The 26,520-nt window shown below is 46.7% G+C and overlaps 1 protein-coding gene across 6 annotated transcripts in view; it reads right to left on the reverse strand.

Moving 5' to 3' along the window:
* Positions 1-26,520, reverse strand: part of pdlim7 (PDZ and LIM domain 7) — a 39,611-nt gene continuing 13,091 nt past the window's right edge. For 2 of the 6 annotated variants that reach the window (XM_076041599.1, XM_076041600.1), the window contains exons 3-11: positions 26,288-26,439; positions 19,374-19,401; positions 15,264-15,280; positions 6,301-6,353; positions 5,405-5,645; positions 4,693-4,873; positions 4,485-4,605; positions 1,406-1,521; positions 613-1,047 (exon numbers count right to left, since the gene is read on the reverse strand). In XM_076041599.1, coding sequence (XP_075897714.1) covers positions 961-1,047; positions 1,406-1,521; positions 4,485-4,605; positions 4,693-4,873; positions 5,405-5,645; positions 6,301-6,353; positions 15,264-15,280; positions 19,374-19,401; positions 26,288-26,439 — 996 coding nt within the window. In that variant the 3' untranslated portion in view covers positions 613-960. Of the gene's footprint in view, positions 1,048-1,405; positions 1,522-4,484; positions 4,606-4,692; positions 4,874-5,404; positions 5,646-6,300; positions 6,354-10,813; positions 11,631-12,634; positions 12,672-13,669; positions 13,825-14,440; positions 14,483-15,263; positions 15,281-18,300; positions 18,528-19,373; positions 19,402-26,287; positions 26,440-26,520 lie in introns of those variants that run through there. The other 4 variants (XM_076041601.1, XM_076041604.1, XM_076041603.1 and 1 more) reach the window with 4 other exon arrangements.

A 26,520-nucleotide genomic window follows, 5' to 3' on the forward strand; every position in this document is an offset into this window, starting at 1 on the left:
TGATTTTTCTTAAAAGCATAGAAATGTTTAATACATGATAAAGCTTTGAAAAGATCTCAACATGACAATAAAAACAACAATTTCACAATTTATTTTTTTTTACCTTTAAAATTTTTGACAGAACCGGAATGAAGATGCAAACTTGCAGTGTGCCGCAGCCAAAGTGACGAGCGAAGCCATTAGCGCTGCCGCCGAGAGGTGCGAGGGCACCGCCACGCAGAAATGGGACGCCCCGTTTTCCGCCTGACTGGTTCTCTCCCCCCCCCCACTCCCCATTACACTAACAGGCGCCGCAACCAAATTTTTTTGCGAGTGGGTATAAATGAGGCCGCCGCCGCTTCTCTTCATTCGTCAGGGAGAGTCGGAGAGTTATTACAGCAATTTGGAAAATATTAGCGGCTAAGTGACTCCTCCGACATCGGCGACGCTAACCTGATGTTACCCTCGGCTTGCAGAGGACGAGGAGGAGGAGGAGGAGGAGGACGAAGAGGAGGAAATCGGTTCCTCACCCTCCCCCGACCACCAGATCCAAATAAAACCACTTCAAGTTGAGTTAGCGATGGTACCAACAGCTCCCAGCACACTTCCAGTTTATACAAACGCAGCACTTGCTTCTTTTTTCTTTCTTACAGGCAGTAACGTTTCAACTGTCCAAAACAGCAAAGTGGAGTAACATGAAGCTTCGGAAAAATGGAAGCGAGAATCTGCAGGAGTGCAAAAAAAAAAGAGACAGAATTCTAAAAAATAAAAAAGGTGTGCGGCTGGAGAGAGAGAGAGAGAGAGAGAGAGAGAGAGAGCGCCGCAGGGGAGGAGCGCCGTGAAGACGAGCGAGACGCAGATGAGGGAGACCAGTCTTCTTCTTTCCTCTGGGCTGAAGCTGGAGCACACACACACACACACACACACACTCACACACATTCACACAGACACACTCACACACATTCACACAAACACTTGCTCTCACACTGGGGCGAAGGCATGGCCTTTGCACAGCGGCTTATCCTTCTTGGAGTAGAACGTCTTCCCCTCCAGGTTGATTTGGCAGAGCTTTAAAGATGAAAGGAGACGGACAGATTGGAAGAAGGAAACCAGGGCAGAGTCACGTGTCGGCGCTCGGCAGTGCCGAGGTGAACCGGAGCCTGCCTCTCCTTGCCGGGACGTATTATTTACTTGAGTGCATTTGCTTTTTTTTTTTTTGCGAGGGGTGTTGAGAGAGACTGGCCCAGGACAAAGAGGGAGGAGTGACGGTTAGCAGAGGAGGGAGGGGGGGGGGGGGGGGTGAGGAAGAGGAGGAGGAGGAGGAGGGAGGCCAAGGATGGAGGCAGGTTTGTTTAGGTGGCGTTGAGCAGCTGCAAAGGGTGGAGGTGGAGGTCTGCTATGGGGCGCATAAATCAAAATGACTCACGGCGCAGACGAAGCAGGTATCGTGCCAGCTGTAGCCCAGGGCCTCCAGGAAGCGGTCGCCGGCATCGATCTTGAAGTCGCAGCCGTGGCACTTGGTGCCAAACATCTTCTCGTAGTCTGCGGAGACAGAAGGAGACCCGGGTTCAAATGGAGCCGGGCTCTCGTCGGGCCAGAAGGACCGCTGGAGGATCCTCCCATTTTGTCATTTTGCAACGAAAGGAGGCAAAGCGGACGTTATTGCGCTGAAAAGACTCCTGGCGCCCCCTAGTGTGGGGGAGGAGGACGCGTTCCCCCGACAATAATTCGATTTTCTCAGCTGCGATGTAAAGTGGGACGAGGAGAGGAGCCCAATTAGACAAGAAAAGCAAATGATTAGTTGGTCTGATTAAGCTCTGCATGTAAGCGTAGTCGCTGAAGGATTTGCACTGGGTGTGCGTTTGGTGGGACGTTAGTTGAGGGTGCACCACTGCTGGGGAGTAACCGGTCACGTGTCACCTTAACACGCAATTGAATTACAAAATAAAGACAATTGTAATCAGTTGCATTACTGGAACAAATGTGTCATTAAATTGCAGTTACTTGTGGAATTGTTCATGATTACAATTTTTAATTACGTCCGAGCAAAAGGGGCGGGGCTTTATGTTTAATCGTTTTATTTTTGTTGCTTTGCACGGTTTTCCGTGCACTGGCAACAACATTGTGATACTATGCTGACGCTTCTTAATTGGTTCTGAAGTGCAGCGCCCCCTACCTGCCTGCCTGCCTACCTGTCAATTGTCTCTCCCAGTTTAGAGTACCGCTGAAAACTCAACACTGGACAGGACATGTATTCACAAACGTAATTAAATGTAGTGACACTACTTTGATGAAGTAAGGGCAATAGTTACGCTACTGTGACATTTTTAATCGGGTAACTTGAAATTGTAGCTAAACATGTGCTCAACATGGTCTGCGTTCTTCTGTCCAGCCACAGCGCCGGTGGCTTTCCAGACCGCGAGGAGGGGATTTAGGGATGGGGGGGGGCGGGGTGCTCCCGATACTTAACTGGATTTGCCGCTCTCTTTCATCAGGGCGACTCCGGGGAAAGTGTCAAGTTCTAACACCGCTTCTCAAGACTGAGTGGGCGAGAGCGCCGCACAATCCCCCAGAAAGGTGCTGAGGCAGCGCGGCGTTTATCAGCGCTGGAAGCATTTATTCCGAGTAGCGGCGCCGCCGCTCAGGTTGGGGCTTGGCTCGCGATAAAGCCTCGCTAACAAGTCGGACTCAGCAGCAAGAGAGAGAGAGAGAGAGAGAGAGAGAAAGACGCCGCCGCCGCCGTCCCGCTAAATCGTTTACGAGCACCGGAGAGAGAGAGAGAGAGAGAGAGAGAGAGAGAGAGAGAGAGAGAGAGAGAGAGAGAGAGAGAGAGAGAGAGAGAGAGAGAGAGAGAGAGAGACGAGCGTGGCGCATTCGTGAAACAACAATAGCGAGGAGCAGGAAGTACACTGAGGGGCTCAATAGATTAGCGCAGATGAAAACACTGGCTGGCGCTCGGTGATTGACTGTCAGGAGAGTCGTCACGCAGTCCCACAGCAGAGTGGAGACAATGGCAGCAGGTACAAAGAGCCTCATTAAGAGGGGGGGAAATGAATGACAAACAGAATTAGAGACGGGACAACCTGCAGTCACACACTGGGATTTTCTTCTTCGTCGTCCTCTGAAAGCCACTCTGTAGTTGTGCTGGAAGAACGTCAGACATCCTTTTTTATTTTTTTTTTATTTTTTTATTTTACTATTTATTCCAGACTTCTTATTTTGCCCACCCCCCTCCATCTGTCCACGAGGCAAAGCTCGGAGCTGGAACACAGATGGGGAGGAGAGGAGGACGGCGCAGGGCTGCACTCAGGTCTTCCTGGACTTGACACCATCTCAGCGGCCCTGGAACCAATCCATCTGCAACGCCGTGGATTTTACAGGGTGCCAAAACTTCTTTGGCTGAAGATTTACACTTTTTATTATTTTATTTTTCTCCCGGTCAGGCTCGACCTCCAGCCAAGTGCGCTCTTACTTCAGGTGTCGGTTTACAAATAAACGCTTTCTTCTGGCGCTAGCGCAGGTTCCTCGAGGGAGGCGCCGCTCTCGTGTTGTTGTGTTGTGATCACTTTGTTTTGCGGCTGGATTTCTCACCAGGGAGACGCTCTGGTGCCTCTTATGAAGCTTTAACAACGCGTGGCAGGCGGAGGATTAAAGAGATTGTATAAGGAAGCGATGGCGCTTTGATAAAAGGACGGCCGCACTCGTAAATAAGATTCCGCGCCATCACAATTTAAAAAACGCTTCCAGGTGGAACGGCGCTGCCACGACATTAAATATCAAAGGGTGGTGAAGTGTTTTGCAGACAGGTGATAGTTTCAATGAAGCTACACAACACCGCAAAGCACCGGTGCCGCGGAAATATGTAATGAGTAAATAAGTCCTTCATTAAATAGGGCTGTCAACTTGGGGTAAAAACCTTTCTCTTAATACATTTGTTACCTGTTCGGCCTTTGGTAGCTGCAATAGCTGCAGTGGGTTCGGAAAGTATTCAGACCCATTTCAATATTTCACTCTTTGTCACATTGCAGCCATTTGCTAAAATCAATTCATTGAATATTTGTCCTCGTCCAAGCACACACAGTAAGCAAAACCCATCGAGTTTGTCAAAAAAAAAAAAAACACCTGAAGGACTCCCAGACTCTGAGTAATAAAATTCTCTGGTCTGATGAGACCAAAATTGAACTTTTTGGTCTTAATTCTAAGCGGTATGTGTGGAGAACGCCTGGCCCTGCTCATCACCTGCAGTGAAGCACGATGGTGGCAGGGAAGATGAATGCAGCCGAGTGCATCGATATCCCGGACAAAAACCTTTTCCAGAGGGTTCACGACCTCAGACTGGGCCGACGGTTCACCTTGCCACGGGACAGCGACCCCTAGCACACCGCTAAAACAACCCAGGAGCCGTTTGAGAACAACCCTGTGAGAGTTCTCGAATGGCCGAGCCAGAGTCCCGCCCTAAATCCACTGCATGATAATAGTGCGACCGCGTGTCTCTGCTTCCTCACCTTTCTCACAGTAGGGCTCCCCCTCCTCCATGTAGAAGGCCTGGTTCCTGATTGGGTTCTTGCAGGCGGCGCACTTGAAACACTCAACGTGGTAGGTCATTTTCAGCGCGTGCATGATTTCCTGAGAGAAAGAAAAATCATTCCAGCGCTTCAGTTCCTCCGCTGCCGTCTGGAGGAGACGTCTGCGTCCGACCAGTTTCTCACTCACCCCGGTGATCTTCTTTTTGCACTTGGCACAGTTGGGAGCGTATCGGTTGTCGTGGCACTTGGTGCAGTAGACGGAGCCCCTCTCCTCGAAGAAGCCGCCCTCGTCCAGCACCGCCTTGCACTGGGAGCAGGTGAACTCCTCCGGGTGCCAGGAGCGGCCCAGCGCCACCAGGTAGCGCCCCCTGGAGACCGCACGGCCCGCACTTTTAACCGCACATCAAAAAAACATCTGCTGCAATATTTTCTATTTCTCTTTGTTCATCAGCGCGCCAGGGGGGCGGAGGGAGGAAAGAAAGGGACTTTTAAAAAGAACGCCGGCTCCCTTTGAGGATGAAAACTAGAAACATGTTTTTAGTTCTGCTAAAAACTGTCACTCAGGAGAAACGGCTCCCTCGTTCTCCGGCGTCGGCGACCTGAATAGGAAGTGAGGTTTCTCTCTTATCTCTGAAATGAGATTTAAATTGTGACAAAGTTGGCGGAACGCTCATCTCCAGTCGGTGTGAAACTGGGCGGCTTCAAAGCAGCGTTCGTCACAGCACGCTGACGGCACACACACACACACACACACACACACACACACACACACACACACACACACACACACACACACACACACACAGTGTGCCGTCACCTGTCAAACATCCCCACCTTGAAAAGGCGTCGACGTCGAGGCCGGTTATTTACAATCAAATGCAAATAATAAAAAGTCGCACCTGATGATTTTGTTGCAGGCGCCGCACAACGGCGTCCTGCCGCTGTCCTCGGGCGCCTGCTGCGCCGCCTGCATGATGGAGCTGCGGTTCTGCATGGGCGTGGGCTGGGCCGGCTGCTGGTGCTGGGTCAGCACCGTGCTGGTCCGGTCCGGGCGGAAGCGATCGGCAAAGTTGGCGTCGGTGACCCAGGGAGGCCTCTTGGGAGCGGAGGAGCCCGGTGCTGCAGCTGCCGTCTTGGATCCTGAGGGAGGGGAGGAAGGAGGATGAAATGAGGAGTTGATACCAGAATACATGGAAGTGGGAAGTGGGCACTTTGATGAGATACTTCTTGCTCAGAACCCCTGAGACACTTCGAAAAAATCATGACAACTGGAGGAAAACCTGTCTGAGATAATGTCTGCACTGTCTGCTGATGTATGCAGCCAAGTTGAGGACACAGTCCAGGTTCGATGTCCTGGTTTAATAAGAAAAGTCAAAGAAGGAAACATGAGGAGACGTCAAGCGGGCCAATCACTGATCACCGTCTCCTCAGTGCAGGACTATTAGCACGCCTTGGAGGCCCAGCACCAACTGCTGGAGGTGGTTCTGCTGCATCTTGATTCCAAGTCCAACACGTGATCTGATCCGATCGTCTCCTCCGTCTCACCGCCTTCTGATGGCGGTGATACAGCTGGTGGGGGGGGGGGGCTTAGCCTCCCCAGTTTACACTCTAGAGGCGTTCAGGGTAGCAGAGCGTGTGCGTTAGAGGCTCCCGTCTCGTTGTCGGAGCTCCACCGAGCGTACCGACACTCATTAAAGAATCTGCTTCCTCCTCCTGCTTCTTCCTCCGTGCGGCGCCACCACGGCCGCCGCCACCGCTTCTGTTTTTTAACGCATCAGCAGGAGCAGAAACTCACCATCTGGTTTGTTGGCTGCCGGGGCCGGAGCAGGTGAGGGTGTTGGCTCGAGGCTGCGGGCAGAAAATGACTAATTAGAGATGGATTGATCACCACACACACACACACACACACACACACACACACACACACACACACAGTAACCATGGCTACCAAACACAGATTGTCATGTGGATTTCAGCAGCCACACTGCCGCCCTCTGCCCGAGCGATCGCAGCCCGCAGCTCCGTCGTTAATATTAATCAGCATCAACAGGTGGCGCCGCCGTCTCTCACCTCGCTGCGGCGAGTTGCGCTGGTTTCCTGTCGAGCCGAAACGGCTGAACGCGCGGGAGGGGAAATTGAGTTGATTTTTAGGGCTGTTTCACTAAATGAGTCGAAAATAAGCTGTTGTCTATTTTTTAAATAAAGATCACTGCTTAACAGGTGCTGGAAGAAGAGATTTTACAGTCTGACTGCGGATCGGTGCACTGAAGGGAACCGTCACTCTAATAATAGAAGCAGAGAGACTGAGAGACGTCACTCACAGGCAGCGTTAGCGAGCTTGTGACAGCTGCTGGTTGCACGCAGTCGGATTGGGATCTGGGAAGAGTTTCTTCTCCGAGGCCCTTCAGCGTGAGCGCCACGACCCAGAGAAATCGCAAATCCTTTTTGTTTGTTTGTTTGTTTGTTTTTGCACATCAAAAGTTGCGTCACCCGCAGCAAGTCGTCACTTTATTCAGACGCTCTTCAAACTACGACTGCGGCGGGAAAACAACAACTTCTGAGCACGGGGGGGGGGGCCTCCGGAGACATCTCATCCTGGGAGGGGATGGGGGGGGGGGGGGGGAGAGAGAAGAGGGAGGGGGGGGCACACAATGACTCCCTGGCCTCGGGCGTTTATCATGTTTTAGCTTCATCGACGGTGACGTCTGCGACAGATTAATGAAAAGTGATGAAATCCTTCTGCGTTTGGCTCGGAAGGAGAAAGCGTGGGACTAATTACCCTGGGACCAAATAAGAATTTAAAAAAAACAAAAAAAAAAAAACACTGCCTATGCCGCACACAGCTTGCAATCAATTACACTCTGTGTGATGCCAAAAAAAAGTAAACACAAAAAAGTTACAAAGAGAAGTCATACAAAGCTAGGGGCTACGAAACTAAAGGAGCAATAATTAGTGGTAGTAGTGATGGTGTTGGAGGGGGAAGCAGGGGCTTTTTATGGCTGACTTTGAATAAAAATATTAAATCCCTCTGCAGTAGTCAGTTAATAGAAGTTAAACCTTAAATGAAAAATGAAAGAAGGGCAAAACTCTGAAGAGAAGCAGAAGATGTGGACAGATGTGGAGGGAGGGAGGGCGCAGCAGGAGGAAGAGGAGGAAAAGAGGAAGAGGAGGAGGAGGAAGAGGAGGAAAGGGAGTGAAGGAGGTGGAGGAGGAAGAGGAGGAGGTGGCAGAGTGCCGAGGGTCTCTGGTGGTCGGCAAAAACAAAGGACAAAACAAGGCCGCGTCTGCCTGTTTGACAAACAGACCTTGGGTCAGCTGCCCTTCACCTCACACACACACACGCACACACACTGCCAATCCTGTCTGCCGAGACACCCCAACCAATCACAATAACACGGCGGTAAACAAGTGCAGCCCCCCGGGTGACCGCCGCCCCGCCGCGCCCCCCACCCCCACCTCACCCCCCTCCACAGTCTGGCCACACTGCTCCACATGTCAAGGGCCAGAGGCACACAACACCCCCCCACCCCAAAACACACACACACACACACACACACACACACACACACACACACACACACACACACACACACACACACACACACACACACACACACACACACACACACACACCTCTGAGCCTTTGTCTGGCTGCAGCCCTGTCTGGTGAAGGCATGTGTGCATGTGCAAATTGGAGCACAACCTCTGCAGCAGCAGCAGCAGCAGCAGCAGCAGCGGTGGCAGCAACGTATTCCCACACGGAGCAGCAGCAGATCACGCCAGCTTGACATTTTCAACGTCCGCCTTCCTCTACCTGCCCACCGAGGGCTTTCCGTGTTGTTGTTGTGTGTGTGTTTGTGTGTGTGTGTGTGTGTGTGTGTGTGTGTGTGTGTGTGTGTGGAAGGAGCCCGCGGAGCAGAGGCTCACTTTTTAAAATCTCTGTTTTTGGATTCTCTTGTGTTTATGGGAGGTGGTGGTGGTGGTAGGCAGGGGCAGGGGGGAGGGGGTGGAGGGGGGGAGGCGAGAGGTGCATCTCCTGTGAGACATGTCGACCTAAAAAAAAATACAAAAAAAAAAAAGGGGGTGTTGGGGAGTTTGTTGGCAGATTCTAGAATGTGGTAGACAGAAAAAGTGCAGTGACACACGTCACGCCTCCTGCAGAAGGGAGGTGAACCGGGTTGCATCCTCGCCATCAGGCTGAAGGTGACAGCTGAGAAAATGCAAGAAGGCACATGACCTGGAAAACAGAGAGGAAGCCTGTAGACATGCAGGTGCTTTCTGTTATCATCCCGCCGTGCAATCAATGGAATAGGAGAGAGAGAAGAGAGACAGGGTTCCTTCTCGTCTTTTGCCAGAGGCTCTCTTCCTCGTCTCTCGCTCTGCACGAACCTCATCAGGCAGAACGATGGCACATCCTCGTGTTCAACCTGCCAACCGGCCGATAGAAACCGCTTTAAAATTGCAACCGCACTCCGTAACCAATCGGCGTCGTTATTGGTTGTAATGCAACTGGAAAGCAACGGCTGCAGGACGCTAATAAAACTCACAGAAGGGCGTTAAAAACAAACAAACAAAAAAAATACCGACGAGCATTAAAGCAGCAGCACTGGCAGTGCTTTAGTGGTGTTTTTCAAAGTTCCAACACTGAACCATTAGCAAAAGAAAATGATTCAGTCATTTTCATGTTTCTTCCTGACGGCTTTGGCCAAAGTTCAGGTAGTTAATCGGCACAGAATCGGATTAATCCATGCGATGAATCCTAAGCATCTTGGAAAGCAGGCCTCTCCAGGTTACTATGGTGCTACTTTCCTCTCACCACCACCTGACTGCCAGAGCTCGCCATGCCACAGATCATTCTGCGCCAGCCATTTCTCTTCTCCGTCCATAAATACTTACGACTGGGTTTTTTTATTTACACGTGCCGAGGTGATGTTGTGTTCAGGTGCCACTGTAAAGTCGGCAAGTCGTAAACGCACCATCTGCAAGCCGCGAGCCGAGGAAATCCGCAATTAAAGACGTGGCAGGATTGACAAAGTAGGTGGAGCAGCTGGTTTGGAGGCAGCGGTTTAGAAGAAAGGGAAGATTACAGCTGCAGATGCACATCTTAACCTCAATGTTTATTTGAGAGTAAATATTAACTCCGTAAAGAAGACTGATGGTTAATGTAATAAAGTTATTGAAGACTCTTTAACTTCATGAAAACCATTCACAATTTCCCCACAAAACTTTCCTTTGTGTACACCACTGTTCAGGACTGCTATAAAGGTTAGCATGTAGCTCACTCATCCATGACTATAACTGTGAGTGAGGACAGGACAGTGGCTGTAGTCTTCAATCTGAGCGTTGCACTTTGGCTGTGGGGAGTTTCTACAGAGAGCGAGACTCGAATAAAAAAACGAATGGAACTGAGGTGTTGTGAAAAAGGTCAATAAAAAATATTGCAGAGGTAAAGCAAAGAAATATACGAAGAGCCCCCAAATAATAAATGCCGCACATGGGCGTCGGCAGGAAAGCAAAGGAGGTGGACGAAACAATAAGAAAAAAAACCCAGAGAGATAAGATGAAGAAAGACCAGAAATAAATTGAGAAACAAAGCTGAAAAATGGCTTGAAAAGAGGAAGGTGGGGTGAAGGTCGCGGTTCAATCTCCTCATCAAAGCAGCAGTTCCGGGGAGGATCCAGGAGAGAATAAACACAGAGCAGTGTACCTGCTAGTGCACACCTCAGTTCTGCAATGACTCAGCACGATCGGGCTGATTAGCACATTAGACGTGTTAAAAATATATAAATATTAATTGCTGCTATGATTTTCAGGCTTGATAATCATCACTCATTTACTAAATTAATCCATTTTCATTTTTGCACACTAGGCTAGAAATGCCAGGTATTGAAACCTCACTAAGGGAGACCGCTTGCAGTTTGTAGACTGTTTGTGCTTGAGGAGCATTTGTTATGTTATTGTTATGTATTAGGTATATATTATACCCATTTTAACGGATAAAATAGACAGCCTGCTTTGATATCGCCAAATTTGTTCTAAACTGTAGAACAGTTTTTTTCCTCCCCCCCGAGGCGATGAAAGTTAAGTTGAACCCCTGACAGTTAAGATGCTCCCTGCTAACTCGGAACTGTGTGAGAGTGAACAACCCACAATCATTTTTATTCAGCACCAGGTGAGAGGTTGTAAGAAAAGGAAGAAGAAGAAAAGAGGAGAGGAAGCTTTTTTTTTCTCCTTTTTTTAGCTTGCAAGCTGAGTAAATAAGAAGCAGAAGAAGGAGCACACAAGAAAGGACAAAAACAAGCGAGGGGTAGCTGTTTTCAGATGTTTTATATTTTCTGGTGACAGACTGTGTGGGGAAAGAAAAAAAAAACACAAAAGTACAGATTTCTCTTCCTTTCCTTGCTCAGTGGTTACAGAGGCCAACGAGAGGAGGGCATCAGAAATGAAAACTAGCGTGATGAAGAAACAGGCGGAGAAAGAGGGGAAAGAGAAGGGAGCAAACTTCACAATCAAAGGAGAAGGAACAGAAAAAGGCACTTCCCACTGCGGAGAACCCCTCCCCCCATCAGCCCCACTTTCCCACCAGCGCTCCCAGTCACACAGTGGTTAAGATGGAGAGCGGGGCTGGAGACGCAGCGGGTCCTCGGTTTTCTCGGCACCCGTGTCAGAAATTTAGATGGAGCTCTTTGGCTTCGGCTCAGTATGCAAGGTCCCATTTCGGGCCTCTCTCTCTCTCTCTCTCTCCCTCTCTCAAGCTCTCTCTCTTTCTCTCTCTCACTCTCTCTCTCATCTAGACTACTTTTATTTTTCTCTTTGGATTTTCTTTATACAACCCTAAAACTTCTTTTCAACCCATTTACAAACCCAAACGTTTTTGCTTTTCTTTATTTTTTTTAAACTGTCATCAGTCAGCCGGCTATCTTCGTCGTCATCGGTTGTGCTTGTGGATGTGGTTGGGAGGCGTGGCTATCGTGAGCAGGTTCTGCTCTCTGGCTCTGAAACCCCTCCCACTGCCTCTAGGACGCCGCTCAGGATTTGATATTGAGGGCCCGGGCAGACCTGTCGTGGTGCCAGTCCCTCAGACGGGCATAGCGGGGACTCTGAATCTCAGTGAGGAACTTTTCCCTGGCGGCGAGCAACAGATTTGAGACAGATGGAGAAAAAAGGAGGGAATAAAAAGGCAGGTGTGAGGTTATGTAGAAGAAAAGAAGGTTACTTGGGAAGATCAACTTCCTAAGGTGGAGTTAAACTCATGGGGGTTAACTTGAATGAAGGTAGCAGCATGCTAGCTTGGCATAACACTGTTCTGTTCAGCAGGTAAGCTGCTGCACTACAAAGTCCAGACAAGCAGGTTATGGTCACATAAGTCAATGTACTGTATTTTGTTCAATTTCAAATTTAATAGCTGTATTTATACCTGCATTGAGGTATCATAAACATTTCCTGTCTGTAAGCTTAGCTAAGCTAATCAGCTAGTTTAGTTTAGTGCGGTCTTATGTTGAGGGTCCCATATTACAGGCATTTACAAATGATTTCCCCCAGGGGGTAGCCTCATGCAATAGGTACAAAAACTTCAGATTTTTAACCCCGCTGTTTACAGCCACCAGCACAATGCTGGGCTTTAGCTTCCTGGCAAAACTGAAGCTTTATTAGAAAGGGGACAAAACAACACTGTCTAAAAGGGCTGAGGAGGCTGGGGGGGGGGGACACACTAGGCCAGGAGTGCTACTAATGTGGGATGGGTGTCAAGGAAGTATTGTCCCTTCGTGACATCACAAAGGGTAAACATTCCCACACCGGTGTGTTCTAGCACACACTCTCTGAGAAAGGGAGCAAGCAAAAAGGAATCAAAGGTGAACTTTACTCAATTCTGCTGAGTCCCATTATTGTTAGAAGACATTGGGCGCAATATGGGCGCTTTGCAGGTTACAAAACTCTATCTGAAAAAACCACATCACACATGCGAGAGGATGCAGATTACTTCAAACCACCACAACCAGTTGTTGATTTCAACATCAACATCGGTCAAAGCTATAAAGTTCTGACACACAAACGCACGGATCAGTGCAAGTGACCACAGGGACGGTCAAAACCAAGTGCACTCTGCTGTGTGACAGTTGTGGTTTTACCTGGCCCTCTTCATGTTCTCATCATCTGGGTCCTGCACTGAGAGATCCAGGAGAGACAAGACGCACGTCAGCATGCCTTATTTAACAAGACAGCGACACACACACACACACACACACACACACACACACACACACACACACACACACACACACACACACACACACACACACACACACACACACACACACACACACCGCTCCGACCCAAACACGACCGCAGCGCATGTTATATTCATGGTGTCGTCTGCCACCGCGCAGCCTCCACTATGACTGACAACATGTAGGCGGTTTTGCCACGCTGCTTACTGTAGGGGCAAAAATATTTCAAGTGCCTGACGGTAAAAGCCCCTCTCACCATCATCATCATCATCATCGCCTGCCGACACGTTACCGAGCTTTCTCACGTCACTCACACAGACAATCAATCAAATGAGATGTTCCTTATCGTCCAACGCCTGTCTAGACTGCCGAGAGCAGCGACTGGGGCTGGGTACCACCGCCCGAAAAACTCCAATCCTATAAATCATTGAATAATTAAACATCTATTTAATTTCAAATTTGAAATTCCAGGAAAGTAAATCTTAGCTGCTGAAAACCAATAATCACTTGGCGTACTTGGGTCAAGATCCAAAGTCAATTGGCGAAAATTAGCATCCTGCCAATGCAGTCTACAGTAAATCAAAATAAAGCAAAATGCAACGTCTGTGCCAAGGATGCAGTGGCAGGGGACGAGAACACATCAAACTAGATTTGGAGGAAATGATTTGAATCACCAGTGAAATGGAAAATAGAGTTTTGTTTTGTAATTGCAATGTAATTTTGCTGGTGTCCAAATTGATTTCGAAACATTTGGTCTCCCAAAAAAAAAATAATGTTCTGGAACTCTGGTATTGAAACCAAGGAATCAAAATTGGCATCGTATCAAAAAAAAAAAACATTTTGAATGGTACCCAGCCCGAAGAGCGCCGCCGCCTCAAAACCAATCACTCTCCACTCTGCGGTCTCACTCCGGTGACCACGCCCAGTCGGCCTTACTGAAGTCGGTGCCTGTGAGCTGGGCCAGGATGCGGAAGGAGCGCGACTGGGTGGTGCCGGTGCGGGGCTGCCAGTCCTCGGTGTCCTGGATCAGCCTCCTCTTGCTACGGTCGTTGGGGATAAAGCAGGGCAGGTTCTCCACCCTGAGGCCGTGCCTGCACACACACCCACCAGCAGCAGCAGCACATGGCAGGCATGAGAGTTTACGTAGCACACGTGCACACGCATGCACACACACGCACACACACACTCTCCCTCTCAGACCACCCGGCTCATCGGGGGGGGACGTCGAAATAGAGGACATCCTCGAAACACAACGTGCACGACTCGATACCGGCAATCACGGCCCAGCTAGGAGGGAACTAATGGATGGCCATTAGGGAGAATTCTCGCGGGTGCTCTACAGACACATATAGACATAATTACATTAGAGATAAGATTTATCTATGTCATTAGAGCACCTGGAAACATTTTACAACATCCTTAAGCTTTTAATTTGTCAGACAGCTCGGGAGAATGCGGCTCAAAACGGGCCAAGCGCATCCATTTAAAATTAATGCCGAACAACAGCTGCGTGCATTTTTAAATTATTAAAGAAGGAATGAAATACGGAGTGGCTATCGTCTTTTGTTTCCACCGTCTCGGTCCAATAAACCCGGTTCTTCCAATCTACCTAAAAACAGCCCTTCTCTTTTATCATGCTCGTCTTTTTTAGTTTTTTTTTTTACAACACCCTGCTGACAAACCAGGCCGCATGCAGCTGCCTCTTACTTGGAGTGCTGGTACAGATCATCATAATAAGCTGCTTCGCCCCTGCAGGATAGGCAAAAGATCAAATGGAAACGACGTAGATTAGGTCAACAAAGAAAAGGAAGACAGAATGTAGGATATTTAGGAGAGTAGGAACGCCAAGGCAGTTTCTTAGATGGCAAAAAGTGATGGTAGGATTTGCAAGATGACACTTTTAATGTTGCATTTGCAGTTAACCAACATCTACAGTATTGATGTCCTGCTTCTATTCTCCTCTAAAGGTTATTAGCACAGTATATTCCCTATAGCCCTACCATGGCTACTATTTACTTTCTGTCCTGAGTTTGGTGAATCCTTGGAAGCATGTGACTGCTAACACGCTATTTTCAATTACAAAAAAAACAGGTGAATTGACAGCTGCTGAATACAAGAAACCAGTATGGTGGCCACAACACATTACTTTATCTAAAATATCACAAAATAAAAAAAACTGCAAAGTCTTTAAGAAATCATTGGAACTTTGAAATGGGAATGGAAAATGCCCCCAATTAAATGCCCAATGCAAAGACTTTACTAGGATCTGTTAGTTTCTTCATTTTAAGTGGCTGATCAGACAAAAAAAGTATAAAAAGTCAACAGAGTGGCAATGAAATTGCCTCGTTTCTTCAACTATTTACTTCTGATGACTGAAATTAAACAAAATAAATTAACAAGTATTTGTTTGCTGCAATACACTTTCTTTCCACTAGATGCCGACAAACCTGACACACCAGGCCTTTATGGGAACAGAATGCAACAGCAATCAAACATTTAATGCTCATAAAGGTAGAAGATGTATACTAACTTGTCAAGAGCTTCCATCTGTAAGGTTAGGAGAGGAGGGGGGGGGGGACACGGAGAAGGTTAGAGTTCATGTCAGAGTGGAACAGTGGGGAGAGTGGAGCAGGTCAGAGTGACAGAGGTTGTTCACAGCAGAGTGCCGAAGGTGCAGCGGAATGTGGACGACATGCCAGAAGTGACACAAGACATGCTCCCTTTGTCGCTGCGCTCAGAATGACGGCCTTGTTCGCCTGTCAAGCCGGCCTATTGTTGCCTTGACCCAGAATGACTCGGCCACACGCACGCCTCACCTCACGTGCTCCAATGCTTTTCAGAAATGTATGCAAAATGCCCGACACGTTTGCAAAATAAACAACAACAACAACCAATAAACAAAAACAAACACTCCAAAATAGCCGATGAAAACACAGATGAATCACAGGCAGAATCATCATCTGCTGCTCCACTTCATCTTTTGCATTGAAACCAGGTGAACATCAATAAATGCCACAGCGGTGACATCGTTTTGCGAGAGTCGGTTCAGCGTCGGTGACACCTGTTTAACACAGCAGGCCTGGACGCATGAGAGAAGTGTGCGTGGCCTGCAGAGATCCAACAATGTCTTCATTAAAAGTCGGGTTAAAGAAAAAATTAGGCCTGAGGCGTGCGCAGGCACGCACGCGCGCACACACACACACACACACACACACACACACACACACACACACACACACACACACACACACACACACACACACACACAGAGGAGAGTGTCTGGGCCAGCTGCAGAGAGACTTCACGAGCGGAGCGTCTTAAATAATCCAGCGCCGACGCCGTAAAACTGTACGAGGCCGCAGCAAAATTTATGAGGCGGGTTAAATGCGGCGGCAGACGACATCTCACCAGCGGCTGCACTCGGGACGCTGGCGTGACCCAAATTACAGGGAGCGACACAGTCTGGGCCGGATGGGCACTGCATGCCGTGCTGCCTGGTTCCAGGTCCAATTAAAAACAATTTGTTTGATCCATTCTTAGAAACCCAACTTTAACCTGACAACCAAATAGGACTGTATAAAAGTGCACTGCCCTTTGTTTTGTTTGATGGAATAATTGGTCAGCATTGGGGGGAAAAAAAGAGTTTGGAGATGGCCTGTGACATCAGTTTGATCTGTGACTATATAATTCCTCACACTCCTTGCAGGGACCAAACACATTTTGACGTCGGTCTGATCTTTACAATCGGGCAAAACAAAAGCGGTAAGTGGAACAATAATCACTCGCAAAGATGTAATAACTTTGCATGGTGCCAACAGAGAAATAGAAGGAAGTACAAAACTGATACCTTTACACTTCACTAATAAACAACACAAATAAATCTTGCAGCACTAACGCAGTAAGTTTGTACGGAGCTTTAAAAAACAAACATATGTATTATGCTGTAAACTAATTTAAACAATTGTTTTTCTGACTTGAATTTCTGACTGGCCACAGCTACACGGGGCCATCAGGATTCTAATTACTCCTGCATGCTTACACTCAGACTGCTCAGCACATGCTCCGTGGCTCTCAGCCCTGGGCTTTGACCTGGAAGCTTAGTAGCACAAGAGTCTGTAACAAAACAAGAAGAAGGAAGCAATATGGAGACGGATGATGCGTCACTAGCTCGCTGGAGGCTAAACTGCTGGGCAACCATTCCAGAAACGCCACCTGCTGCAGCACAGTCGGAAACGACTGACCGCAGCGGCGGTGTCGGCGTTCCAATTAAAAGTCCTTGTTCAACGTTAACTGCAGTCCGAGCTCAACGTCGTGAATGTCGGGATTTCTATAAACGTCCCGAACAGACAGAACAAAGTGGGCGTGTTTTGTCAAACGGCCTGACTGCTGGCTCATTTTCCTTTTTCACTTCTGGGTTATTTCATGGCAAACCTCCATCACGACAGACTAACTGCGACCCGCCACTGCTGCTAGTGGTCGCTTCAGGCCACACCGACGCCACACCGCACGGAGCCGCAACACAAGTTGGCTCGGGTTGTGCGGCGGGAGGAATGGTGTAATCAACATAATTGGACCCGTGGTGTGACTTCGAGCTGTGCGGCGAACCGTGTTTGTGTTGGATCGCTGAAGGACCTGAGTGGAAGTCGCAGCTTCCAAAGAACAGTCGGTCTTTACTTCAACCGCAGTCTGCAGGAAGTTAGGCTGTGACTAAATTAATAAATGAATGAATGAATGAATGAACATATAAATAAATAAATAAATAAATTGTCAGAACTGCAGGGTGTCTCAATGACATTAAATTGGAAATGCAGCATTTTCAACAAGCGACAAATTCTTTGTGAACACAGGCTTGTTGCTTTTTAATACAATACAGAGATAAAATTGTTGTCGGCTGTAACGTTTGTTTTGATCCAATCAATTCTTGAATGTTTTTTTTTTTTTTTCCTGGAGCTTTGTGCAATTTAATTTCACTGCTGGATTTTGGAGGTTTGGCACTGCATGTACGCCAAAACAAACCAGCGCCCTGCAGGTCCTCAGCAACCTCAGGTGCACTGAGCGCTGCAGCTTCAATGAGCAAATAAGGACAAAATGGATGTAATGTTACCATCAGAAACTGGTAATCAATATCAAATGAAGAAATAATGACACAAATAGTAGGTCATGGGAATGTGAACGTCTACACGACACTGCTAATTCTCTACATAGTAAAGATTTAATGTGTATCAATTGCAATTTGTATCATCTGGCTGATCATCTGAGGTGGCAAGGTGGTCATTAGCGCTGCGACCACCTTGTTTGCATGGGTTTCCTACCACCAGCATCAAAAACACATCTGACGCATAGGTCACATCAGACCTCAAGACCAACTATCGGTTCTGATCCCGCAATTTCCACATGTATGACAACTAAGCTACTTTACCTTGAATACCGCTTCACAACACTAATCATTGAAGTCATTTAAGTCCGAACAAGAAAAACAAAGACATTTGTTTGGACATTAGCGTGAAAGCCGCCTGAGTCACCTAACGAGCTCCAGGGCTAAATGGTGTTTTCATTGCTCCACCTACCCATTGTGTGGCTGCCGCATGCTGCCTTGGCCCTGTGTGCTGGGAGTGTTAAGTTTGGGTGAGTAGGCCACGGGTTTAATGGGAGGTCCCGAGCTGGCGCCCGCGCCCCCCGCCGTAAAAGGCTTGGCCATCTTGTTAAGTGCAGAGCTGGGGGCAAAGGAGTACTTTGGCTGAACGGAAGCCGCAGCGTGCGAGTCCTACAGGGAGGGGTGGTGGGAGAGAGGGAGACAATGCACAGCAACAGCTCACGACATGCGTGTTAAGACCACTTCCGACACACGGTGTAAATTGTCCCTGCTGTTGCACAATCCCGAACAGAGAGCTTCCTGACATTTTCTCATTGGAAACGATGGACTGCCGGGCTTCAGCTGCCACTCCGTTGGGATCTGACGGCTTTTTTTTCCCCGTGCACAGACGCACAAGCGCTTGAGAAGTGCGAACGGAGCCATTTTTTATTTGCACTGGCGGCCAGCCACAAAGCAGCAAGAGTAATCTGCTGCAGCTGGCTAGAACGAAAATCCTCAACAACAAAAAAAAAGACAAAGAAGCTGTCATTTCTGAGTGATGCGTCTTTCTGAGATGATTTCAAACTCAGCGTCATAAAAAGTCAGCCATCTACACCCACTGAATTTGGACTTTGCTATTGCTTAAAACAGGCAAGGGGGACAAATAGCACAGTGCTATTCACACTGTAATCAGCAGGCTGAGGAGCTCTCAAGATATTTTGACAGTGAACCCAGCTGCAATGGCGCTATTAGGGATTGTGCAAGGCGAGAACAACGAAACCAAACATTTCTTAAAAGCAATATTCACAGCAGTTCATCCAGCGAGCAGCTCGTTTAACGAGCCGCCGGTGCCGTGGACACAGGCTCTGTTCGAGCCTGACAGAGGATGCAGGTGAATCAGATTCATTTAAACACAAAGTGACACAACATACTGTTCAGGCCAAATGGGAGCAACAATTAAAAGCAGGCTTCAGGTTTGATCAGCGTCACTGAGGGCCGCAAGCAGACCATGCCAGAGTGTTCGCACACAGAGCCGAGGTCAGTTTTTCCCCACAGAGGAAGTCTCACCTTCTGGTCTCCGTCCGCTTTGAAAGCTCTGAGGGGAGAAGAGAAAAGAAAAGAAGGTTCATGTGAGTGCACAAAGTAAACTTCCACTAATGACTTTACAGCTCAGGAAATCCTTCTGAAGTTCTAAAATCAATTTAGTGCTGAAAAGGTTTTACAACTAGAGACAACAATTTGAGACTACAACTTGAACATTAGTTCATTTGAGTGCACAATGATTAGTTTTTATTGTACATACATTTCAGTTAGTCGACAGGACATATTGGGATATATAATACACTAAAATAAAACTTTAGAAGAAGCCTGGTACACAGTCAGCAAGTCTGGAACACAACTATTAATTGTGTTAAAACAAAACAAAATAAAATAAAATAAAGTATGAGTTGTCTATTTTATTATCCTAAATAGAAATAGCCTGGAATCTACCTCGATTATTAAATAGAGATGGTAAAAATGAAAGTAACTTAAAACGTGATATGTTAAATTTACATTTTTTGGCAAACAACAATTGCTACAGGCAAATGTAGGGAAGACAGATGAGCCCAACTACGCAAAAGTTTTATAACGCAACATTTTTTTTATGTGAATAAATTGTGCCGAATAAACAAGTGTTTCACAAGGCCAAACATCTGCTCTGAATTATGTACCAGATATTAATATTGATGCATTATTACTGAGCCGTCCACATTATATTTTCAGAATATCGTGAGCTTCAACAGAGCCGGCGAAATCCCGACACCCTGCAGGCCAAACTGTCACTAAACATAAAAAAAATTTAAAAAAAGAAATAAATAAATAAATAAATAAAAATGTCTAAAACAGAAGCTGCGGCTACAAGTCACATTCGAACATTAGCAGCAGGTTTTTTAATACCGCAACTGTAGCCGAATTTGCTTCACTCGCGAGATTAAATTTTTTTAACACAGCATTGTTGGGAATAGGGGAGCAGAGAAGAGAGCAGCTCGTAAAACGTCAGTTGTAATTATCTAATGCGCCATGAAAATAAAAAAAAAAAACTGAACGAGCGCGCGCAAACCTTTGGAAGACACCTCGCGCTCGCTACCGTTGGACTGAAAGTGTTTACTACTGTCGGTTTTGCACATAAACTCTTTCGTGGCTGAAAATGTGGTTTGGGATAATTGGCTTAAATGGGACTTGTTTGCTCATATTGCTGGTGTTTGTCGAGCCCCCGTGGATTCCGCCGTGAAGCCGCCTCAAGCAGGAGCCCCCTCGCGCTCGCCGCGCACCACCACCGTCTGCCGCAATTTAGCGCATCAGCAAATATGCTAGCAGCAACAGAGAGCGACGGTGGAGTAAGAAGAGGCGGGCTGTAAAACGGCTTAGGGCTTTCTCTGTGGTGCCGTTATTAAGGCCAAAGCTTCGCCTCTGTTTTTTGGGGGGAGACTCCCTGTGGATTCTTCCGCTGGGCTAAAAATACTGCAAGTGCCTCCACGTTGCTGCGGCTGCTGACTTCTTTAGCAGTAATCCCAGGATTCACATAACTGAGGCGCCTCCGCTGGCTGGAGCAACGGGTCGCACATTAAAATTAACCTTTCACTGTAGCAAGATTCTATGGATTGCTCAGACATCCACCGCGCCCAATCCCCACGAGAAAGTGTTTGCGATCGATCGTACTTTTCCACGGATTTCATGACTACGGTGCTTCGCTAGGAAGTAACAGAAAGGCAAGTGGGAGAGATGATGGAAGCAGGAAGCTACTTCACAAGTTAGCATCTATGCTGCTGCAGTAGCGGCAGTTGACTACCGTATGAAATATTATTGTAAAATGTTATTATAAAGGACGACACTGAAGACTTGTCTGTTAATCATGGGTTTCTTATTTCACTTTATCCCCAACCAACTTCAGTTTATCTTTAGTTTACCTCAGTGCTTCTCAATTATTTTCTGTTATGCCCCCACAGGAACAAGAAAAAATTTCGCGCGCCTATCTGTGCAGCCATTATAAATAGTATCCATAAAATTGTTAGAAGTACAACTCTGCATAACGTGCTATCCTTATATATTGTAACTTTGAAAAATATATATATATAGCTCAACTTGCAACAAATAACTTTGTTAGCACTGTTCTTAAGTCTGTAACAGAAAATATTTATAGTACACCAATTTGCCTGAAATAAAGTCCTTATTTAAACTACAAACACTTTTTGACTGTGACAATATACCACGTTTTCGCTGAGGGAAAGAAAAACCTCAAGCGGCTTATCAGCATGATTGGAGTGTAACGTCTAAAACGTCTAGCCCCCGTTTATTTTTTCACACTGTTAGAGAAGGATTGGTTTAGCTAAACAGAGCAGCTAGCCATGGGGAGGCCAATACTGCACCTCACAACCAATAGGAAGCTAGCTGGAACAAATCTGACCGGTCTACTTGAATGTGACAAGACAGATGATTCACCTAATCATCCTTCCCTTTCCAAACAGCATCTTCCTTGAAATAAACCCAAAGCATGATATTGTCTGGAGTGCCAAGTTACATTAAGATGTCTTATTCTTTAATTAAGACATACAGGCACCACTTTTGCTTCTGCTCTGAAAACAGACAAAGCTAAATGTGAGGCACATTCATGGCATGACCAATATTTACATAATGCATCAATAGCTGAGCAGCCTTGCGGCTGCCCCCATGTGTTTTACGCTGCACTCGCACCAAACAATGGACACTTCCTGTCACAGTGACAAATGCATGGCGCTATGTTGAAAACAACAACAGGGCTGAGAGGATACGAAGAGACACAATGACGTGCCTGCGCTTGTCGCCCCTCCTGGGGAAGGCGAATCAATATGACATTTGCAGCGCAAGGTCTCCCCCACAACGCACAATTTCATGAGTCACACTTAAAAATAGAGTACGTGTACAGAATGCATGTGGAAGCGCGTCTATTCCAGCATTCCGGGAGCAACGAGCTACCGCTGGGATGACGATGACAAAGTCTCCGTTTTGTAATGGATGAAGAAGTACCAGTTTGCATGGAAAGTTTGAAGTTGTGTGCCGAAAACCAAATATGCACCCTCTGAGAGCTGAGATCATTTCCTGCCTCATTTTATGGGTCATTTATTCTAGCTGACGCATGCTTTGCTTTTGAAGCTGATGCTTGATAAATATCAGACCTTTTTTGCCACAAAAAAGAAGAGAAAGAAAAAGAGAAATCCCATGATACCGCAATCAGCCTTGCACAAATCACTGACAAACTCCAAGCACAACCCCTCCGGGCCAAAACCCTGACAGTAAGCTTTGAAATGTAGGCCCTGTGCGTGCGTGTGTGTTTGTGATGTTTGTGTGTGTGGTATGCGTAGGTGCAACCTTTTCTTTTTTCTTTGAAGCCTCAAGTCTATTCCCAATCCCCATCCATTCTCTCTCTTTTTTTTTTTTTTTTTTTGCTCGGCTTTCTATATACAGACTCATCACAACTTTGGTAAGGCTTCAACTTTTGCCGTGAAAAAAAAGAGAAGAGATAGGAATGATCACAGGGTGTTAAACAAAATGAAGCGCCGAGGCCAGCGAAAGGACCGCACCTCAGCACCCCCAGCTGTCCTCCTCCACTAGCATAACAGAGAGTGGCCGGCCTCCAAGAAGCGGATAAATAAAACCGACAAAAGCTACTCTGCGAAAAGTGCTTCGGAAAAACGAGGTGAGAAAAGTCGATTCAGGATTTCCTTTGCTTGTCTTTCTTTTCACCGAGTGCATGTGCGCTAATACACAATAATAACCGTCTGGAGTTCCAGAGCATCAATTCTCACAATGAGCTAAAACTGGCTGCTGCGACTGTGTCTGAGACAAGTGAGGCCGTAGATTTATGTAAAATCTGTCACCATTAAAGGTCTGGACCATGTGAACCAGGAATAAAAAAAGAAAACTAACTTTTCAATGCATTTTCTATTCACATTTCAATTAAACAAAAGGATCACTGCTATCAAGAATCCTTTAAGTCAAGTTAAAACTTGTGTTCCACTTATGCTGTATACTGTTTAGGGAAGCGTCAATAGAACCCTGTGTGTTCTTGGGCTGCCCCTGTTTATGTTATATTGCACAATCCCAACATTTTTTTGGCTACTGGGGAACAACAGGTCTTCGTGGGAAAAAAAAAAAAAAAAGGGGGTGGAAGAATGTGAAATATTTATGAAACCTCCATGAGGAGATAATAAAGAGAGAAGGGAGGGGTACAAAAGATTTAATAAAAAAAAATAAAAAAAAAGGAGTACGATAACTAGACAGTAAAACATTACATCAACACAGAGGAATTAAGAGTAAAAAGAAAATCCTTCTTCCACAGATTTATTACTCGTTTTATTGAAATATATGTTGCTACATGTGCTGCCACGATGTTTCCAGTTCCAAACGGACGGGAGCAATCGACCGCTGGTGAATCACTGCGCAGTCGTCCAACCATCACTCTGCACTCTGCTCAGAGCATGATGTCACTCCTCCTGACTTTATCCCCTTGCATCAATCTTTTCTAACTGTCTTTACAATTCTCTCCTCACTCTGCAGCAGCAGGCCCTTTTCTTTCTCTTTTTCTTTTTTTTTTTTACAGCTCTCTGCCTCTCTTTCTCCTTTTAAGGAGTTTAGTAGGTCAAAGTGGAGCCTGACCTCTTTCTACAGGAATGAAAAATAAATAAAAATAACAGCGCGTGCATGCATCAGCAAAGTGTCTTGTAGGCTGTATGTAAAACAGTTATTGCTGCTCTTTGCCACCGAAGGCGCTGATCTGTTATATCTGCCTGACATCTCGCTGCAACATCTCAAAAAGTCCCTCTTTGATCCTCCCTCTGGTTTGATATTCCCTGCATAGCGATCCGTCTCCGCACACCTCTCTCTTTCGCCCTGTTATTCTGACTCCCTCGCCTTTGCACCTCTCAGCGTTTTTAGCTCTTTTCGCCGCGTCTCAACACTGACGCCAACATGAGCGTTTAGTCACTGCAAGTCATCATTTGTTTTGCGCTGCGGGGAAAGCGCACGATCTGAAGTAATTATGATTACAGGAAAAATAGGCCCATTATTTTCCTGATTGATCGTTTCACTCTGGAGAAAATCACAAGAGTTATTATTGTTTTTTTTTCCAAATAGGGTCCAAAAGTGTTTGTGACTCACTATGCAAATAACCAAGTGGGGGAGGTGGGGTGGGGGGGGAGACACTAAAGTACAACTGAGATGCAGAAAGACACACGTGGGTTTAGAGGTGTGCAGAGAAATCTGGGCTGCATGACGACAGATCAAACCTGGGAAATATTCAGGGATATAAAATCACCATGAACATCATTAATATCTTTCAATGTTTTTTCTTCCTGTTAAAAATATTGACGACACCAAATGGTTTCCTCCTTGTAGAGAAGAAGGGTAATGATGTAATTTACTATGATAATTCTTTAATATCTTGAAAGTGTGATGCACTTTTTCCTCAGTTCAACTTTGCCAAATTTAACTGTGCTTCTAAAAGCACCAGCATTCCAGCGTCAGCAAGATGAAGGAGATTTTCCGACTCTATATGTAGTAAATATCCGCCGTGATGTCCAACTCCCGATACTTTCAGCTTACGTTGCGCCCGGGTTCTTCTGGATGCTTGTAAATGACTTACAGCTGGTCTGACTCTCTCAGCGAACTGAACGAACAAAGCCGAATTGTCAGAATCTGACAGCTGAACTTCTTTCTGGCAGGCAACCAGATGATAAAGAGAGTAAGAATAGCTGCGATCGCAACCTCCACCTTTAAATATCACGGAAACGTGACACCACTTGTTGACTTGCCATAAACTTTACTGTTTTACAGCCAAACTGATGACTAAAGAGAGGCTGTTAAACACAGCTGAAGAGAGAAACTGAATTGTGAGTTTTGCGCTCAGTTTTGTTGCTGCGCGCCAACATGAGCACTAATGCGTGAAGGTCAAATAAAAAATGATGATATCTCAAGCAGTTCCCTTCTTCAAAACTGAGAACGTGAGTCAGAGTAGTGGAATGGCTTCTCCTCTGAACCAGTCAACATCTGGTACTAAAATGGTTCAGAAATGAAATGTACTTTTTTTTCCCTTATTCAGTCATAAAATGATTCAAGTGAGAAAAATCTCCATTTCTGTCTGCTTTGGTTCAACAGTTCAGATGTGCAAATATGCAACACTGACAACCACTGGTCACCTCTGGGCCGAAATGAACATAAATTGTCTCAAAAAGGCAGTGCAGTCATGGAAACGTAAACATTTTTCTGGATAAATGAAAAAAAAAATTATCTTCTTTTTTTTTTTTAAATAAAAACAACACATCAGCGTGAGAACGTTAGAAAAAAAAAATAAGAGCATCTCTAGCAGCGCTCTCAAGTCTCAAGCACAGAGCGCGAGACGCCGATCTTTCAATTAGTTCACACATGACATTCCTGAGAAGTGATTAACGTCGCTGCACATCAGTAATCCATGAATGGATGAGGCAAAGGCAGATTACTCTGCTGCTCAGTCCATTCAAACAGCTGAGCTGAGCTGTCTTGAATCAGCCAATCAGGAAAAAGTGCTTTTTTTGTTGCCAGGTGAAAGTAAAACCTACACACGGAACGGCAAGAAGTGTGGCGTGTTTGCCACCTGAACCAAGACCAAGTAAGATTATTTTTCCAGGTGACTTCTTTTTATGAACATCAACGGCAATTTCTTAAAGTGCGTTTTATCGAACCGAAAAAGATAAAAGCCTGAAAACCTCCCAGACCTCGCAGGCCTGTGAACCAGAATTAAAATGAAATGGCACAGGCAAATCTGAATGCTAAATGAACTAAATCTGCAAGAGAATTTTATTCCCCTCCACACAGCTAAGGTTGGCTCTGAGGCTCTGTGGTCGGTCGTGCCGCCTCCTGGCTGAGATCAAAGGGCCGGGCGAGGGCACGGCGTCGTGCCGAGCTGCGTCGCGAGCCGCCGGGTGACTCACTTGTTGAGCGTGAGGGTGAGGCTGTCCGTCGCCGCTCTGATCTTGTTCTGCGCCTCCACGTGGTTCATCTCCTCGGCGTTCGCGTCGTCGATGGACACCACCCAGTCGCCCACGCCCACGCCGGCGTCGGCGGCCTTACCGCCCGGGGTCAGCTGGACAGAGAACACAGGGCGGGAAACAGACGGAGGTTAGGCCTACGTGTGTGTGGGGACCAGAGGTCAGAAGAAGGCGGG

The sequence above is a fragment of the Nelusetta ayraudi genome, unplaced genomic scaffold, assembly GCF_046127955.1.
Source record: "Nelusetta ayraudi isolate G7.1 ecotype Tasmania unplaced genomic scaffold, CSIRO-AGI_Nayr_v1 ptg000068l, whole genome shotgun sequence".
NCBI lineage: Eukaryota > Metazoa > Chordata > Actinopteri > Tetraodontiformes > Monacanthidae > Nelusetta > Nelusetta ayraudi.